This window comes from Trachurus japonicus, chromosome 20 (genome assembly GCF_045865225.1).
Source record: "Trachurus japonicus isolate A0001 chromosome 20, Traja_1.0".
In the NCBI taxonomy this organism is placed as follows: domain Eukaryota; kingdom Metazoa; phylum Chordata; class Actinopteri; order Carangiformes; family Carangidae; genus Trachurus; species Trachurus japonicus.
In genome coordinates, this window is record NC_140926.1 from 245,205 (window position 1) to 266,883 (window position 21,679).

The window sequence follows — 21,679 nt, forward strand, 5'->3', positions numbered from 1 at the left end:
ACTCTACATGAAATGAAGCTTCACTACACTGAAGCTACCCACCAGAGAAATGTAGCTAGTGCCTGGGGAAATGTAGCTTCTGTGGACGCTACCACGCTACTGATCAATAAAATAAAAGAGCTGTGTGCATGAAAAACTCCATGGAAAACCCTTTTAACAGGGAAAACTAGGAGAAACCTCAGGGTGAGAAACAGAGGAGGGATCCCTCACCTCAAGTGAAGTGGAAAAGCGCCAATAGACAGTGTAATTATCTGGTACCAGCACCGAACTAGTACAGTACCAGGTTCCTATTGGTGGAAAAGGGGAATACGAGTCCTCATTGACCCAGAACCAGGTCTCAGGTCTAGCCTCTCTAGCCTGTAGACCAGGTCTCACCTGTAGACCAGGTCTCATGTGGACCAGGTCTCATGTGGACCAGGTCTCATGTGGATCAGGTCTCATGTGGACCAGGTCTAGCCTGGATCAGGTCTAGCCTGGACCAGGTCTCACCGTGGGCTCTGATGATGGCGGGCTGTCCGGCGTGTCCGGCGGTCTGCGGTCTGGAGACCAGGACCTTGTCGGCGCTGGTGAAGGCGTCTGTGTGGAACTGGATCAGACCTGCAGGGCGACAGAGACCAGATCAGACCAGACCAGACCAGACCAGACCAGATCAGATCAGACCAGATCAGACCAGATCAGATCAGACCAGACCAGATCAGATCAGACCAGATCAGATCAGACCAGATCAGACCAGATCAGACCAGATCAGACCAGATCAGATCAGACCAGATCAGATCAGACCAGATCAGACCAGATCAGACCAGATCAGAGCTCCGGGTCCAGGTCTCGGTGGACCTGAGGGCTCTTAGTCCTGCTGGTTACCACGGTTACTGGGCCCATGAGCAAACAGGAGGTAGTAGGAGTCGTCGAGGCCGCGCGTCCTGACGGAGACGGCGTTCATGGAGGTGAAGGAGCAGCTGATGACTCCGCCCACCGATGACATCATCACCTCCGAGACGTTTCCCTGACAACGGGAACGGGAAGATTACACACGTTACAGGTGTTTTACAGATGTTTTACAGATGTTTTACAGGTGTTAAAGGTGTTTTACAGATGTTTTACAGGTGTTAAAGGTGTTACAGATGTTACAGATGTTTGTACCAGAGGAGAGGCTTGAGGCGTTGTCCGACCGGTGGAGAAGAAGCGCTGCAACTTCACCAGACCGTCGCTGCCCAGACCACAGACGTAGATGTCGTCGTTTCCCTGACGACAGACAGGAAACAGGTGAGTCAAGGCGGCCATGACGACGTCTGAGGCTGAGAGTCCGTTGGTCCAGACTTTAATGTGGTTTGACTTTAATGTGGTTTAACCCCCGCAGCTGTCCAAAAAGTTTCTTTTGACCAAAAATCTAATTTCTCCAAATTCGGATATGTCATCTGGGGGGCCGAGGGGAGTCCAACGCAGAAGTTTGGTTGAAAGGGTGGGAACATAGATCGACCGGTAAATCGAGAGCTTTGCCTTTCGGCTCAGCTCCTTCTTCACCACGACGGACCGATACAACGACCGCATTACTGCGGCCGCTGCATCGATCCGCCTGTTGATCTCGCGCTCCGTTCTCCCCTCACTCGTGAACAAGACCCCAAGATACTTAAACTCCTCCACCTGAGGCAGGAACTCTCCCCCGACCTGGAGGGTGCAAGCCACCTTTTTCCGGTCGAGAACCACGGCCTAGAAATTCTGTCCATAAAAATAATGAACAGAACCGGTGACAAAGGGCAGCCCTGCCCGAGTCCAACACACACCGGGAACAGGTCTGACTTACTGCCGGCCATGCGAACCAAGCTCCTGCTCCGGTCATACAGGGACCGTACAGCCCTCAGCAGAGGGCCTCCGACCCCATACTCTCGGAGCTCCTCCCACAGGATGCCACGTGGGACACGGTCGAAAGCCTTCTCCAAGTCCACAAAACACATGTGGACTGGTTGGGCAAACTCCCATGCACCCTCGAGCACCCTGCGGAGGGTGTAGAGCTGGTCCAGCGTTCCACGGCCAGGACGAAAACCACATTGTTCCTCCTGAATCCGAGGTTCGACTATCGGCCGAATTCTCCTCTCCAGCACCCTGGAATAGACTTTCCCCGGGAGGCGGAGGAGTGTGATCCCCCGGTAGTTGGAGCACACCCTCCGGTCCCCCTTTTTGAAGAGAGGGACCACCACCCCGGTCTGCCAGTCCAGAGGCTCTGTCCCCGACCGCCACACGATGCTGCAGAGGCGTGTCAGCCACGACAGCCCCGCAACATCCAGAGACTTGAGGTACTCAGGGCGGATCTCATCCACCCCCGGTGCCTTGCCACTGAGGAGCTTCTGGACTACCTCAGTGACTTCAGCTTGGGTGATGAATGAATCGACCTCTGAGTCCTCAGCCTCTGCTTCCTCGACGGAAGGCGTGTCAGTGGGATTGAGGAGATCCTCGAAGTATTCCTTCCACCGCCCGACGATATCCCCAGTCGAGGTCAACAGCTCCCCTCCTCCACTGTAAACAGTGTTGGCGGAGCACTGCTTCCCCCTCCTAGGCGCCGGTTTGACAGAATTTCCTCGAGGCTGACCGGTAGTCCTCCTCCATGGCCTCCCCGAACTTTTCCCAGACCCGAGTTTTTGCTTCCGTGACCGCCCGGGCTGCCGTCCACTTGGCCTGCCGGTACCCGTCAGCTGCCTCAGGAGTCCCCCGAGCTAGCCAGGCTCGGTAGGACTCCTTCTTCAGCTTGACAGCATCCCTTACTTCTGGTGTCCACCACCGGGTTCGGGGATTGCCGCCGCGACAGGCGCCGGAGACCTTACGGCCACAGCTCCGGACGGCCGCGTCAACAATGGAAGTGGAGAACATGGTCCATTCAGACTCAATGTCTCCGGCCTCCCTCAGGACCCGGTCAAAGCTCTACCGGAGGTGGGAGTTGAAGACCTCCCTGACAGGGGATTCTGCCAGACGTTCCCAGCAGACCCTCACGATACGCTTGGGTCTTCCAGGTCTGACCAGCTTCCTCCCCTGCCAGCGGATCCAACTCACCACCAGGTGGTGATCAGTCGACAGCTCAGCCCCTCTCTTCACCCGAGTGTCCAAGACATACGGCTGGAGGTCAGATGACACGACTACAACATCGATCATTGACCTCCGTCCTAGGGTGTCCTGGTGCCACGTGCACTGATGGACACCCTTATGCTCCAACATGGTGTTCGTTATGGACAAACTGTGACTAGACACAGAAGTCCAATAACAAAACACCGCTCGTATTCAAAATTTGAAATTTGGATATGTCATCTGGCCGAGGGGAGTCCAACGCAGAAGTTTGGTTGAAATCGGGCCGGTGGTTTTGGAGAAAATGACCGAGGCCTTTTTCGAAGATTATTAAATATATATACATATATACATATATATATATATATATATACATATATATTAGCCTCATTAGCCTCATTTACCATAATTTGATCATCTGAGAATCCAAACGAGACGTATCCGTCAGACGGACCCGTCAGCTCGTAGCGGACGGCGGCGTCACTGGGCGACGCCACCATGGCCGACATGAAGTAACACTGAGCGCTGAGTCGAGGGTCGCAGTCCGACGGTCGACTGAAACACACCTTCTTCACGCCGCAGCCGGAGCTGGAGATGTTCAGCTGCAGGAAGATTCAGAAACATCCGTTTATTTTAGTTTAATTTGAGCCAGATGTATTTGAAGAAGGGGGACATTTCTGTACTTAAAGGTACAGTTCTGTCCTACTGTAGCCTATAGGGCCAATTATTGTACTAAAAAGGCACATAAATGTTCCAGAATGGTTCGAAATTGTCTCTAAAAAAGGGTTTGTATCCTTTTGAGTACATTTCTGTGCTTCTATTTTTCTCTGTGTACTCACCGGTGCAGCAGGTGGAGGTGTCGTGGTGTTGAGGGGGGGGCTGGTGGTGGTCAGTGTGGGGGGGCTGGTGGGTGTCGGTGTGGGAGGGGTGGTGGGTTTCAGTCTGGGGGGTCTGGTGGTCAGTGTGGTGGGGCTGGTGGTGGTTAGTGTGGTGGTCAGTGTGGGGGGGCTGGTGGTGGTTAGTGTGGGGGGGCTGGGGCCAGCAGCAGGTGCAGGTGTTGTGGTGTTGAGGGGGGGGCTGTTTGTCAGTGTGGGGGGGCTGCTGGTGGTCAGTGTGGTTGTCAGTGTGGGGGGGCTGGTGGTGGTGGTCAGTGTGGTGGTCAGTGTGGGGGGGGTGGGGCTCTCAGTGAAGGTCAGGGGTTGACTGGTCACTCCGACCCAGAAGGTCCTGAAGTTCTGCACGAAGGAGGCTCTGTGGAGACAAAACCAGAACCAGAACCAGTGTTAGTCGACGTCCAGGGTTATAAACATATTAGTCCAGGCAATCCAGCTCATTTTGGACCCAAAAATAGAACAGAATGTTTTTCACCATCCATCATTTCTATGAGGTGTCCAGAACAACAAACTAAAAGTCCTAAGAAATCCTAGTTGGGGAAATATGTTTAATTCTCATCAATCCAACATTGATTTAGTGTATAAAGTCTATGGTGCTGACAACTATACACCACAATGGGGCTGTTGTTTTCCTTTACTGCTATCACAATGAAACTTTACACAATGAAAGTATTCATGAAATGTAACATTTTTTGTATTACAAGTTTCTTTTAAAATGAATTTGAATATGCAAACGGCTTCTTGACCATAAGTCAATTAGTGTTGAGCTCATTTGCATATTTAAAATAAATTTTCTGAGAAACTTGTAATACAGAAATTTTACTTTTCATGTATACTTTTATTGTGTAAAGTTTCATTGTGGTAGGAGTAAAGGAAAAAAACAAGCCTATTTGGGTGTATTTTGGGTATATTCCATTAGTGTATTGCTCATTTGCATATTCATATCCATTTTCAAGAAACTTGTAATACAAAATTTTTTACTTTTCATGGATACTTTCATTCTGTAAAGTTTCATTGTGATAGCAGTAAAGGAAAAAAATAGCCCCATTGGGGTGTATTGTTGTCTGCACCATAGACAATACAGTAAGTCAATGTTGGATTGATGAGAATTAAACATATTTCCCCAACTAGGATTTCTTAGGACTTTTAGTATGTTGTTCTAGACACCTCATAGAAATGATGGATGGTGAAAAACATTCTGTTACAACTAGTCTGTTGGAAAACACTATTTTTCCTGGACTAGATATAGTGTTAGAGAAGTTAGAAGGAGTTTGACTGGAGCTCACAGGAAGTGGACGGACTTCCTGTCACCTGCAGCGTCCGACCTCCAGGTCACCTGGACGGACGTCTTCTCAGAGTCTGAGCTGTGAGACACCGCCGAGTCCTACACACACACACACACACACACACACACACACACACACACACACACACACACACACACACAAACACACACACGAACAAGAATAAATTAGTTTTTATGACAATTATTACAGACTAGACCTTTAATGTTTTCATTCAGAGTCAAACAGACCATAATATTCTGGCTGAATAAACAAACTGTGACTCATATTATCTCACAGGTGATTGGCTGCAGGTGAGCAGCTGGGCGTGTCCTGACGTGAGGCTGAAGGAGCCGACAGGCGAGCGGCCCCCCACCTCCCGGGCCGTTAGCAGGAAACCCCTGAAGGGTGAAGAGCCAAGAGCGCGAAGCTGCACTGAGACACAACACGGTTAGTTAGCTTAGCACGTAGCATGTAGCACGTAGCATGTAGCACGTAGCCCTCACACACATAGGCTGTGTTCGAAATCATCCACTCACTCACTCACTCCCTATCCACTACATCATGTATATGATATAGTGGACTACATCATGTACACGATGTAGGGAACGACGGGAGGAGAATTCGGACACTAGACGGTAATTTTCTGGACGTGGTTGCGTCAGCTGATGCGCCAGGAGTTGCTGTGACGGAAGCAGACGCACCGAGAATCATGTAAACAAACCATGGATGTATGAAACAAACCGGACACATAAAAATAAAATAAGAAAAACCAGACACTTGCGGGAACATTTTAGGATGTGATTCTGTGTGGTTGTGTTACTCGGACAATAAACTGTTGAAATATCGGAAGTTTGGTTTGGTAAACTACTGTTTTGTGTCCCGACCGTGAGCCGTTAACGGCTCTGTGGCTATGCTCTGTGGCTATTAGCTTAGCTCGTCAGATCGTATTTACTACATATTCTACTACAGTTTCTTAATTAGATTGATTTAATGTTGCCTGTTAATGTTCGGATGCTGCTGCCCAACTCCTGCTCCTCGGGCGAGGCAAACGGAGCGAAGGCAAATATGTCTGAGGAGTTTTTTTGGTAAATTGCCTAAATAAATCGTAGCTAACATGCTAATTAGCTTCCTCTTCTTCTCTGGCAAAACACGACCGCATTGCATTGTGGGATACGGGAGTAGAAAGTAGTGTACATCGCTTGTTCACTCAATGTCGCGGTGCATTGTGGGTGTTTTGTCATCCACTACATAGTGGATGAAATTAATTGCGGAGAATTCGAACAACACTACAAAATGGCGAACACACTATATAGTGCACTACATCCGTGATAGGGGGTGATTTCGAACACAGCCATAGTTCGGTCGATAACATGAACATGAAAGTACAAACTGTGATGTCATCTAATAACACATGACGTCAGTGAGTTGTGAGGAGTCTAACATCGAGCTGCACTTGAACATTAAATTAAGTTGCATAATTGTTCGTCCTGCACCAACTTCATTACTGTAAATATGTCTTTATTTTATTTATTTATTTTATTTTCTATTATATTCCATTCTATTATAATCCATTCTATTATATTCCATTCCATTCTATTCTATTCCATTCTATTCCATTCTATTCCATTCCATTCCATTCTATTCTATTCTATTCTATTCTATTCCATTCCATTCTATTCTATTCTTTTCTATTCTATTCCATTCCATTCCATCCCATTCTATTCCATTCCATTCTATTCCATTCTATTATATTATATTCTATTATATTCCATTCCATTCTATTCCATTCCATTCTATTCTATTCCATTCCATTCCATTCCTTTCCATTCTATTCTATTCTATTCCATTCCATTCTATTCCATTCCATTATATTCCATTCTATTCCATTCTATTCCATTCCATTCTATTCTATTCTATTCCATTCCATTCCATTCTATTCCATTCTATTCTATTCTATTCTATTCCATTCCATTCTATTCTATTCTATTCCATTCCATTCTATTCCATTCTATTCTATTCCATTCTATTCCATTCTATTCTATTCCATTCCATTCTATTCTATTCCATTCTATTCCATTCTATTCTATTCTATTCCATTCCATTCCATTCTATTCTATTCTATTCCATTCTATTCTATTCTATTCCATTCCATTCCATTATATTCTATTCCATTATATTCTATTCTATTCCATTCCATTCCATTCCATTCTATTCTATTATATTCCATTCTATTCCATTCTATTCTATTCTATTCCATTCTATTCCATTCCATTCAATTCCATTCTATTCCATTCTATTATATTCCATTCTATTATATTCCATTCTATTATATTCCATTCCATTCTATTCCATTCCATTCTATTATATTCCATTCTATTCCATTCCATTCTATTCCATTCTATTCCATTCTATTCCATTCCATTCCATTCTATTCCATTCCATTCTATTCCATTCCATTATATTCCATTCTATTCCATTCCATTCTATTCTATTCTATTCCATTCCATTCCATTCTATTCCATTCTATTCTATTCTATTCTATTCCATTCCATTCTATTCTATTCTATTCCATTCCATTCTATTCCATTCTATTCTATTCCATTCTATTCCATTCTATTCTATTCCATTCCATTCTATTCTATTCCATTCTGTTCCATTCTATTCTATTCTATTCCATTCCATTCTATTCCATTCTATTCTATTCCATTCTATTCCATTCTATTCCATTCCATTCCATTATATTCTATTCCATTCTATTAAATTATATTCCATTCCATTCTATTCCATTCAATTCTATTCCATTCCATTCCTTTCCATTCTATTCTATTCTATTCTATTCTATTCTATTCTATTCTATTCTATTCTATTCCATTCCATTCTATTCCATTCTATTATATTCCATTCTATTATATTCCATTCTATTATATTCCATTCCATTCCATTCCATTCTATTCCATTCCATTCCATTCCATTCTATTCCATTCCATTCCATTCTATTCCATTCCATTCTATTCCATTCTATTCCATTCCATTCCATTCCATTCCTTTCCATTCTATTCTATTCTATTCCATTCCATTCTATTCCATTCTATTATATTCCATTCTATTCCATTCCATTCTATTCTATTCTATTCCATTCCATTCTATTCTATTCCATTCTATTCTATTCCATTCTATTCTATTCTATTCTATTCCATTCCATTCTATTCTATTCTATTCTATTCCATTCTATTCCATTCTATTATATTACATTCTATTATATTCCATTCCATTCTATTCCATTCAGTTCCATTCCATTCCATTCCATTCCATTCTATTCTATTCCATTCCATTCCATTCTATTCCATTCTATTCTATTCCATTCTATTATATTCTATTCCATTCTATTCTATTCCATTCCATTCTATTCCATTCCATTCCATTCTATTCTATTCCATTCCATTCTATTCTATTCCATTCTGTTCCATTCTATTCTATTCTATTCCATTCCATTCTATTCCATTCTATTCTATTCCATTCTATTCCATTCTATTCCATTCCATTCCATTATATTCTATTCCATTCTATTATATTATATTCCATTCCATTCTATTCCATTCAATTCTATTCCATTCCATTCCATTCTATTCTATTCTATTCTATTCCATTCCATTCTATTCTATTCTATTCTATTCCATTCTATTCTATTCCATTCTATTCTATTCCATTCTATTCTATTCTATTCTATTCCATTCCATTCCATTCAATTCCATTCTATTCCATTCTATTATATTACATTCTATTATATTCCATTCCATTCTATTCCATTCAGTTCCATTCCATTCCATTCCATTCCATTCTATTCTATTCCATTCCATTCCATTCTATTCCATTCTATTCTATTCCATTCTATTATATTCTATTCCATTCTATTCTATTCCATTCCATTCTATTCCATTCCATTCCATTCTATTCTATTCCATTCCATTCTATTCTATTCCATTCTGTTCCATTCTATTCTATTCTATTCCATTCCATTCTATTCCATTCTATTCTATTCCATTCTATTCCATTCTATTCCATTCCATTCCATTATATTCTATTCCATTCTATTATATTATATTCCATTCCATTCTATTCCATTCAATTCTATTCCATTCCATTCCATTCCATTCTATTCTATTCTATTCTATTCTATTCTATTCTATTCTATTCTATTCTATTCTATTCTATTCTATTCCATTCCATTCTATTCCATTCTATTATATTCCATTCTATTATATTCCATTCTATTATATTCCATTCCATTCCATTCCATTCTATTCCATTCCATTCCATTCCATTCTATTCCATTCCATTCCATTCTATTCCATTCCATTCTATTCCATTCTATTCCATTCCATTCCATTCCATTCCTTTCCATTCTATTCTATTCTATTCCATTCCATTCTATTCCATTCTATTATATTCCATTCTATTCCATTCCATTCTATTCTATTCTATTCCATTCCATTCTATTCCATTCTATTCTATTCCATTCTATTCTATTCCATTCTATTCTATTCTATTCTATTCCATTCCATTCCATTCAATTCCATTCTATTCCATTCTATTATATTACATTCTATTATATTCCATTCCATTCTATTCCATTCAGTTCCATTCCATTCCATTCCATTCCATTCTATTCTATTCCATTCCATTCCATTCTATTCCATTCTATTCTATTCCATTCTATTATATTCTATTCCATTCTATTCTATTCCATTCCATTCTATTCCATTCCATTCCATTCTATTCTATTCCATTCTATTATATTCTATTCTATTCCATTCTATTCTATTCCATTCCATTCTATTCCATTCCATTCCATTCTATTCTATTCCATTCTATTATATTCTATTCCATTCTATTCTATTCCATTCCATTATATTCCATTCTATTCTATTCTATTCCATTCCATTCCATTCCATTCTATTCTATTCCATTCTATTCCATTCTATTCTATTCTATTCTATTCTATTCTATTCTATTCCATTCCATTATATTCCATTCTATTCTATTCTATTCCATTCCATTCTATTCCATTCTATTCCATTCTATTCTATTATATTCTATTATATTCCATTCCATTCCATTCCTTTCCATTCTATTCCATTCTATTCCATTCTATTCCATTCCATTCCATTCCTTTCCATTCTATTCTATTCTATTCCATTCCATTCCATTCTATTCTATTCCATTCCATTCTATTCCATTCTATTCCATTATATTCTATTCTATTCCATTCCATTCCATTATATTCTATTATTTTCTATTCTATTCTATTCCATTCCATCCCATTCTATTCCATTCTATTCTATTCTATTCTATTCCATTCCATTCCATTCCATTCCATTCTATTCTATTCTATTCTATTCCATTCCATTCCATTCCATTCTATTATATTCCATTCTATTCTATTCCATTCCATTCTATTATATTCCATTCTATTCCATTCCATTCTATTCCATTCTATTCCATTCCATTCCATTCTATTCCATTCCATTCTATTCCATTCTATTCCATTCCATTCCATTCCATTCCATTCCTTTCCATTCTATTCTATTCTATTCCATTCCATTCTATTCCATTCTATTATATTCCATTCTATTCCATTCCATTCTATTCCATTCCATTCCATTATATTCTATTCCATTATATTCTATTCTATTCCATTCCATTCCATTCTATTCCATTCCATTCCATTCCATTCTATTCTATTCTATTCCATTCCATTCTATTCCATTCTATTCCATTCTATTCTATTCTATTCCATTCCATTCCATTCCATTCCATTCCATTCTATTCCATTCTATTCTATTCCATTCTATTCTATTCCATTCTATTCTATTCTATTCTATTCCATTCCATTCCATTCAATTCCATTCTATTCCATTCTATTATATTACATTCTATTATATTCCATTCCATTCTATTCCATTCAGTTCCATTCCATTCCATTCCATTCCATTCTATTCTATTCCATTCCATTCCATTCTATTCCATTCTATTCTATTCCATTCTATTATATTCTATTCCATTCTATTCTATTCTATTCCATTCCATTCTATTCCATTCAGTTCCATTCCATTCCATTCCATTCTATTATATTCTATTCCATTCTATTCTATTCCATTCCATTCTATTCCATTCCATTCCATTCTATTCTATTCCATTCTATTATATTCTATTCCATTCCATTCTATTCCATTCCATTCTATTCCATTCTATTCTGTTCCATTCTATTCTATTCCATTCCATTCCATTCCATTCCTTTCCATTCTATTCTATTCCATTCCATTCTATTCCATTCTATTATATTCCATTCTATTCCATTCCATTCTATTCTATTCTATTCTATTCTATTCTATTCCATTCCATTCCTTTCTATTCTATTCTATTCCATTCCGTTCCATTCTATTCCATTCCATTCCATTCCATTCCTTTCCATTCTATTCTATTCTATTCTATTCCATTCCATTCCATTCCATTCAATTCCATTCTATTCCATTCTATTATATTCCATTCTATTCTATTCCATTCTATTCTATTCTATTCCATTCTATTCCATTCTATTCTATTATATTCTATTATATTCCATTCCATTCCATTCCTTTCCATTCTATTCCATTCTATTCCATTCTATTCCATTCCATTCCATTCCATTCTATTCTTTTCTATTCTATTCCATTCCATTCCATTCCATCCCATTCTATTCCATTCTATTCCATTATATTCTATTCTATTCCATTCCATTCCATTATATTCTATTATTTTCTATTCTATTCTATTCCATTCCATCCCATTCTATTCCATTCTATTCTTTTCTATTCTATTCCATTCCATTCCATTCCATTCCATTCTATTCTATTCTATTCTATTCCATTCCATTCCATTCCATTCTATTATATTCCATTCTATTATATTCCATTCTATTATATTCCATTCCATTCTATTCCATTCCATTCTATTATATTCCATTCTATTCCATTCCATTCTATTCCATTCTATTCCATTCCATTCCATTCTATTCCATTCCATTCCATTCTATTCCATTCCATTCTATTCCATTCTATTCCATTCCATTCCATTCCATTCCATTCCTTTCCATTCTATTCTATTCTATTCCATTCCATTCTATTCCATTCTATTATATTCCATTCTATTCCATTCCATTCTATTCCATTCCATTCCATTATATTCTATTCCATTCTATTATATTATATTCCATTCCATTCTATTCCATTCAATTCTATTCCATTCCATTCCTTTCCATTCTATTCTATTCTATTCTATTCCATTCCATTCCATTCCATTCCTTTCCATTCTATTCTATTCTATTCTATTCCATTCCATTCCATTCTATTCCATTCCATTCTATTCTATTCCATTCTATTATATTCCATTCTATTATATTCCATTCCATTCTATTCTATTCCATTCTATTCCATTCTATTCTATTCCATTCCATTCTATTCTATTCTATTCTATTCTATTCCATTCTATTCTATTCTATTCCATTCCATTCTATTCCATTCTATTCTATTCTATTCCATTCCATTCTATTCCATTCCATTCCATTCCATTCCATTCTATTCCATTCTATTATATTACATTCTATTATATTCCATTCCATTCTATTCCATTCAGTTCCATTCCATTCCATTCCATTCCATTCTATTCTATTCCATTCCATTCCATTCTATTCCATTCTATTCTATTCCATTCTATTATATTCTATTCCATTCTATTCTATTCCATTCCATTCTATTCCATTCCATTCCATTCTATTCTATTCCATTCTATTATATTCTATTCCATTCTATTCTATTCCATTCCATTCTATTCCATTCCATTCCATTCTATTCTATTCCATTCTATTATATTCTATTCCATTCCATTCTATTCCATTCCATTCTATTCCATTCTATTCTGTTCCATTCTATTCTATTCCATTCCATTCCATTCCATTCCTTTCCATTCTATTCTATTCCATTCCATTCTATTCCATTCTATTATATTCCATTCTATTCCATTCCATTCTATTCTATTCTATTCTATTCTATTCCATTCCATTCCTTTCTATTCTATTCTATTCCATTCCGTTCCATTCTATTCCATTCCATTCCATTCCATTCCTTTCCATTCTATTCTATTCTATTCCATTCCATTCCATTCCATTCAATTCCATTCTATTCCATTCTATTATATTCCATTCTATTCTATTCCATTCTATTCTATTATATTCCATTCTATTATATTCTATTCTATTGCATTCTATTATATTACATTCTATTATATTCCATTCCATTCCATTCTATTCTATTCCATTCCATTCCATTCCATTCCATTCCATTCTATTCCATTCTATTCCATTCTATTCTATTCCATTCCATTCTATTCCATTCCATTCTATTCCATTCTATTCTATTCCATTCTATTATATTCTATTCCATTCCATTCTATTCCATTCCATTCTATTCCATTCCATTCTATTCCATTCTATTCTATTCCATTCTATTATATTCTATTCCATTCCATTCTATTCCATTCCATTCTATTCCATTCTATTCCATTCCATTCTATTCCATTCTATTCCATTCCATTCCATTCCTTTCCATTCTATTCTATTCTATTCCATTCCATTCCATTCCATTCTATTCTATTCCATTCTATTCCATTCTATTCTATTCTATTCTATTCTATTCTATTCCATTCCATTATATTCCATTCTATTCTATTCTATTCCATTCCATTCCATTCCATTCCATTCCATTCTATTCTATTCCATTCCATTCTATTCTATTCTATTCTATTCTATTCTATTCTATTCTATTCTATTCTATTCCATTCCATTATATTCCATTCTATTATATTCCATTCCATTCCATTCCATTCCATTCTATTCCATTCCATTCCATTCCATTCCATTCTATTCCATTCCATTCCATTCCTTTCTATTCTATTCTATTCCATTCCATTCTATTCCATTCTATTCCATTCTATTCTATTCTATTCCATTCCATTCTATTCCATTCAGTTCCATTCCATTCCATTCCATTCCATTCTATTCTATTCCATTCCATTCCATTCTATTCCATTCTATTCTATTCCATTCTATTATATTCTATTCCATTCTATTCTATTCCATTCCATTCTATTCCATTCCATTCCATTCTATTCTATTCCATTCTATTATATTCTATTCCATTCTATTCCATTCCATTCTATTCCATTCCATTCCATTCTATTCTATTCCATTCTATTATATTCTATTCCATTCCATTCTATTCCATTCCATTCTATTCCATTCTATTCCATTCCATTCTATTCCATTCTATTCTATTCCATTCCATTCCATTCCATTCCTTTCCATTCTATTCTATTCTATTCCATTCCATTCTATTCCATTCTATTATATTCCATTCTATTCCATTCCATTCTATTCTATTCTATTCTATTCTATTCTATTCTATTCTATTCTATTCTATTCTATTCCATTCCATTCCATTCTATTCCATTCTATTCTATTCCATTCCATTCTATTCCATTCTATTCTATTCCATTCCATTATATTCTATTCCATTCTATTATATTATATTCCATTCCATTCTATTCCATTCCATTCTATTCCATTCCATTCCATTCCATTCTATTCCATTCCATTCTATTCCATTCCATTCCTTTCTATTCTATTCTATTCTATTCTATTCCATTCCATTCCATTCCTTTCCATTCTATTCTATTCTATTCCATTCCATTCCATTCCATTCAATTCCATTCTATTCCATTCTATTATATTCCATTCTATTATATTCCATTCTATTCTATTCCATTCTATTCTATTCTATTCCATTCTATTCTATTCTATTCTATTCCATTCTATTCCATTCTATTATATTACATTCTATTATATTCCATTCCATTCTATTCCATTCAATTCCATTCCATTCCATTCTATTCTATTCCATTCCATTCCATTCCATTCCATTCTATTCCATTCCATTCTATTCTATTCCATTCTATTATATTCTATTCCATTCCATTCTATTCCATTCCATTCTATTCCATTCTATTCCATTCCATTCTATTCCATTCTATTCCATTCCATTCCATTCCTTTCCATTCTATTCTATTCTATTCCATTCCATTCCATTCCATTCTATTCTATTCCATTCTATTCCATTCTATTCTATTCTATTCTATTCTATTCCATTCCATTATATTCCATTCTATTCTATTCTATTCCATTCCATTCTATTCCATTCTATTCCATTCTATTCTATTCTATTCTATTCCATTCCATTCCATTCCTTTCCATTCTATTCTATTCTATTCCATTCCATTCCATTCCATTCTATTATATTCCATTCTATTCCATTCTATTCTATTCTATTATATTCCATTCCATTCCATTCCTTTCCATTCTATTCTATTCTATTCTATTCCATTCCATTCCATTCCATTCTATTATATTCCATTCTATTCTATTCCATTCCATTCTATTATATTCCATTCTATTCCATTCCATTCTATTCCATTCTATTCCATTCCATTCCATTCTATTCCATTCCATTCTATTCCATTCTATTCCATTCCATTCCATTCCATTCCATTCCATTCCATTCTATTCTATTCTATTCCATTCCATTCTATTCCATTCTATTATATTCCATTCTATTCCATTCCATTCTATTCCATTCCATTCCATTATATTCTATTATTTTCTATTCTATTCTATTCCATTCCATCCCATTCTATTCCATTCCATTCCATTCTATTCTATTCTATTCTATTCTATTCTATTCTATTCCATTCCATTCCATTCTATTCTATTCTATTCCATTCCATTCCATTCCATTCTATTCCATTCTATTCCATTCTATTCTATTCCATTCCATTCTATTCCATTCTATTCCATTCTATTCTATTCTATTCCATTCCATTCCATTCCATTCTATTCCATTCTATTATATTCCATTCTATTCCATTCCATTCTATTCCATTCCGTTCTATTCCATTCCATTCCATTCCATTCTATTCTATTCCATTCCATTCCATTCTATTCCATTCTATTCTATTCCATTCTATTATATTCTATTCCATTCTATTCTATTCTATTCCATTCCATTCTATTCCATTCAGTTCCATTCCATTCCATTCCATTCTATTATATTCTATTCCATTCTATTCTATTCCATTCCATTCTATTCCATTCCATTCCATTCTATTCTATTCCATTCTATTATATTCTATTCCATTCCATTCTATTCCATTCCATTCTATTCCATTCTATTCTGTTCCATTCTATTCTATTCCATTCCATTCCATTCCATTCCTTTCCATTCTATTCTATTCCATTCCATTCTATTCCATTCTATTATATTCCATTCTATTCCATTCCATTCTATTCTATTCTATTCTATTCTATTCTATTCCATTCCATTCCATTCTATTCTATTCTATTCCATTCCATTCCATTCTATTCCATTCCATTCCATTCCATTCCTTTCCATTCTATTCTATTCTATTCTATTCCATTCCATTCCATTCCATTCAATTCCATTCTATTCCATTCTATTATATTCCATTCTATTCTATTCCATTCTATTCTATTCTATTCCATTCTATTCCATTCTATTCTATTATATTCTATTATATTCCATTCCATTCCATTCCTTTCCATTCTATTCCATTCTATTCCATTCTATTCCATTCCATTCCTTTCCATTCTATTCTATTCTATTCCATTCCATTCCATTCCATTCTATTCTATTCCATTCTATTCCATTCTATTCTATTCTATTCTATTCTATTCCATTCCATTATATTCTATTCTATTCTATTCTATTCCATTCCATTCTATTCCATTCTATTCCATTCTATTCTATTCTATTATATTCCATTCCATTCCATTCCTTTCCATTCTATTCTATTCTATTCTATTCCATTCCATTCCATTCCATTCTATTATATTCCATTCTATTATATTCCATTCTATTATATTCCATTCCATTCTATTCCATTCCATTCTATTATATTCCATTCTATTCCATTCCATTCTATTCCATTCTATTCCATTCCATTCCATTCTATTCCATTCCATTCCATTCTATTCCATTCCATTCTATTCCATTCTATTCCATTCCATTCCATTCCATTCCATTCCTTTCCATTCTATTCTATTCTATTCCATTCCATTCTATTCCATTCTATTATATTCCATTCTATTCCATTCCATTCTATTCCATTCCATTCCATTATATTCTATTCCATTCTATTATATTATATTCCATTCCATTCTATTCCATTCAATTCTATTCCATTCCATTCCATTCCATTCTATTCTATTCTATTCTATTCCATTCCATTCCATTCCATTCCTTTCCATTCTATTCTATTCTATTCTATTCCATTCCATTCCATTCCATTCCATTCCATTCTATTCCATTCTATTATATTCCATTCTATTATATTCCATTCTATTATATTCCATTCCATTCTATTCTATTCCATTCTATTCCATTCTATTCTATTCCATTCCATTCTATTCTATTCTATTCTATTCTATTCCATTCTATTCTATTCTATTCCATTCCATTCTATTCCATTCTATTCTATTCTATTCCATTCCATTCTATTCCATTCCATTCCATTCCATTCCATTCTATTCCATTCTATTATATTACATTCTATTATATTCCATTCCATTCTATTCCATTCAGTTCCATTCCATTCCATTCCATTCCATTCTATTCTATTCCATTCCATTCCATTCTATTCCATTCTATTATATTCCATTCTATTATATTCCATTCCATTCCATTCCATTCCGTTCTATTCCATTCCATTCCATTCTATTCTATTCCATTCTATTATATTCTATTCCATTCTATTCTATTCCATTCCATTCTATTCCATTCCATTCCATTCTATTCTATTCCATTCTATTATATTCTATTCCATTCCATTCTATTCCATTCCATTCTATTCCATTCTATTCTGTTCCATTCTATTCTATTCCATTCCATTCCATTCCATTCCTTTCCATTCTATTCTATTCCATTCCATTCTATTCCATTCTATTATATTCCATTCTATTCCATTCCATTCTATTCCATTCTATTCTATTCTATTCCATTCCATTCCATTCTATTCCATTCCATTCCATTCCATTCCATTCCATTCCTTTCCATTCTATTCTATTCTATTCCATTCCATTCCATTCCATTCCATTCCATTCCATTCCATTCCATTCTATTCTATTCCATTCTATTCTATTATATTCCATTCTATTATATTCTATTCTATTGCATTCTATTATATTACATTCTATTATATTCCATTCCATTCCATTCTATTCTATTCCATTCCATTCCATTCCATTCCATTCCATTCTATTCCATTCTATTCCATTCTATTCTATTCCATTCCATTCTATTCCATTCCATTCTATTCCATTCTATTCTATTCCATTCTATTATATTCTATTCCATTCCATTCTATTCCATTCCATTCTATTCCATTCCATTCTATTCCATTCTATTCTATTCCATTCTATTATATTCTATTCCATTCCATTCTATTCCATTCCATTCTATTCCATTCTATTCCATTCCATTCTATTCCATTCTATTCCATTCCATTCCATTCCATTCCATTCTATTCTATTCTATTCCATTCCATTCCATTCCATTCTATTCTATTCCATTCTATTCCATTCTATTCTATTCTATTCTATTCTATTCTATTCCATTCCATTATATTCCATTCTATTCTATTCTATTCCATTCCATTCCATTCCATTCCATTCCATTCTATTCTATTCCATTCCATTCTATTCTATTCTATTCTATTCTATTCTATTCTATTCTATTCTATTCTATTCCATTCCATTATATTCCATTCTATTATATTCCATTCCATTCCATTCCATTCCATTCTATTCCATTCCATTCCATTCCATTCCATTATATTCCATTCCATTCCATTCCTTTCTATTCTATTCTATTCCATTCCATTCTATTCCATTCTATTCCATTCTATTCTATTCTATTCCATTCCATTCTATTCCATTCAGTTCCATTCCATTCCATTCCATTCCATTCTATTCTATTCCATTCCATTCCATTCTATTCCATTCTATTCCATTCTATTATATTCTATTCCATTCTATTCTATTCCATTCCATTCTATTCCATTCCATTCCATTCTATTCTATTCCATTCTATTATATTCTATTCCATTCTATTCCATTCCATTCTATTCCATTCCATTCCATTCTATTCTATTCCATTCTATTATATTCTATTCCATTCCATTCTATTCCATTCCATTCTATTCCATTCTATTCCATTCCATTCTATTCCATTCTATTCTATTCCATTCCATTCCATTCCATTCCTTTCCATTCTATTCTATTCTATTCCATTCCATTCTATTCCATTCTATTATATTCCATTCTATTCCATTCCATTCTATTCTATTCTATTCTATTCTATTCTATTCTATTCTATTCTATTCTATTCTATTCCATTCCATTCCATTCTATTCCATTCTATTCTATTCCATTCCATTCTATTCCATTCTATTCTATTCCATTCCATTATATTCTATTCCATTCTATTATATTATATTCCATTCCATTCTATTCCATTCCATTCTATTCCATTCCATTCCATTCCATTCTATTCCATTCCATTCTATTCCATTCCATTCCATTCTATTCTATTCTATTCCATTCCATTCCATTCCATTCCATTCCATTCCATTCCTTTCTATTCTATTCCATTCCATTCCATTCCATTCAATTCCATTCTATTCCATTCTATTATATTCCATTCTATTATATTCCATTCTATTCTATTCCATTCTATTCTATTCTATTCCATTCTATTCTATTCTATTCTATTCCATTCTATTCCATTCTATTATATTACATTCTATTATATTCCATTCCATTCTATTCCATTCAATTCCATTCCATTCCATTCTATTCTATTCCATTCCATTCCATTCCATTCCATTCTATTCCATTCCATTCTATTCTATTCCATTCTATTATATTCTATTCCATTCCATTCTATTCCATTCCATTCTATTCCATTCTATTCCATTCCATTCTATTCCATTCTATTCCATTCCATTCCATTCCTTTCCATTCTATTCTATTCTATTCCATTCCATTCCATTCCATTCTATTCTATTCCATTCTATTCCATTCTATTCTATTCTATTCTATTCTATTCCATTCCATTATATTCCATTCTATTCTATTCTATTCCATTCCATTCTATTCCATTCTATTCCATTCTATTCTATTCTATTCTATTCCATTCCATTCCATTCCTTTCCATTCTATTCTATTCTATTCCATTCCATTCCATTCCATTCTATTATATTCCATTCTATTCCATTCTATTCTATTCTATTCTATTCTATTATATTCCATTCCATTCTATTCCATTCTATTCTATTCTATTCCATTCCATTCTATTCCATTCTATTCCATTCTATTCCATTCTATTCTATTCTATTCTATTCTATTCCATTCCATTCTATTCCATTCTATTCTATTCTATTATATTCCATTCCATTCTATTCCATTCTATTCTATTCTATTCCATTCCATTCTATTCCATTCTATTCCATTCTATTCTATTCTATTCTATTCTATTCCATTCCATTCTATTCCATTCTATTCTATTCTATTCTATTCCATTCCATTCCATTCTATTCCATTCAAAATAATACACAGGGTATATGGAAAGTGCTTAACAGTATAGTTAATAAAAGTACAGGAAAATCAAATTACCCAAATTATTTCATTAAAAAAAATCAATCAATTACAACCAAAACAAGGGAGATTGTAAATGATTTCAACAAGTATTTTGTGAATGTTGGTTATAATTTAGCCAAGGAAATTGTGAACCCAGTAGTAAAAAATGATGTAGACGAAAGCACTATTAACATAAACCCAAATACCATCTTTCTTAAAAAGATAACTGAGAGGGAACTAATTGATGTGGTAAAAACATTTAAGAATAAAAAATCTACTGACTGTATTGATGTTGATATGGCATTAGTAAAAGATATTATAGATAGTATAGCTAGACCTCTGACCCATATCTGCAACCAGTCATTCCAAACCGGTATATTTCCCAACCAAATGAAAATAGCAAAAGTCATTCCAATATACAAAAATGGAAATAAACATCAATTTGAAAATTACAGACCAATTTCTCTACTTCCACAGTTCTCAAACATCTTTGAAAAATGATTCACCCATAGACTCGATCATTTCATAGAAGCACAAAACTTACTAAGTGAACATCAATATGGGTTCAGATCCAATCGATCCACCTCAATGGCTGTAATGGAACTTACAGAAAAAATATCATCAGCAATAGATAAAAAGGAATACACAGT

General features: G+C 35.5%; 1 protein-coding gene across 1 annotated transcript in view; it reads right to left on the reverse strand.

The window, feature by feature from the left end:
* LOC146965774 (ferric reductase 1-like) overlaps positions 1-21,679 on the reverse strand; it is a 40,443-nt gene that overhangs the window by 5,310 nt on the left and 13,454 nt on the right. Inside the window, exons 2-8 of the mRNA XM_085763946.1 lie at positions 5,526-5,662; positions 5,231-5,328; positions 4,142-4,302; positions 3,456-3,652; positions 1,141-1,242; positions 862-1,003; positions 490-597 (exon numbers count right to left, since the gene is read on the reverse strand). Of these exons, the coding sequence (XP_085620072.1) occupies positions 490-597; positions 862-1,003; positions 1,141-1,242; positions 3,456-3,652; positions 4,142-4,302; positions 5,231-5,328; positions 5,526-5,662 (945 nt within the window). The remainder of the gene's footprint in view (positions 1-489; positions 598-861; positions 1,004-1,140; positions 1,243-3,455; positions 3,653-4,141; positions 4,303-5,230; positions 5,329-5,525; positions 5,663-21,679) is intronic.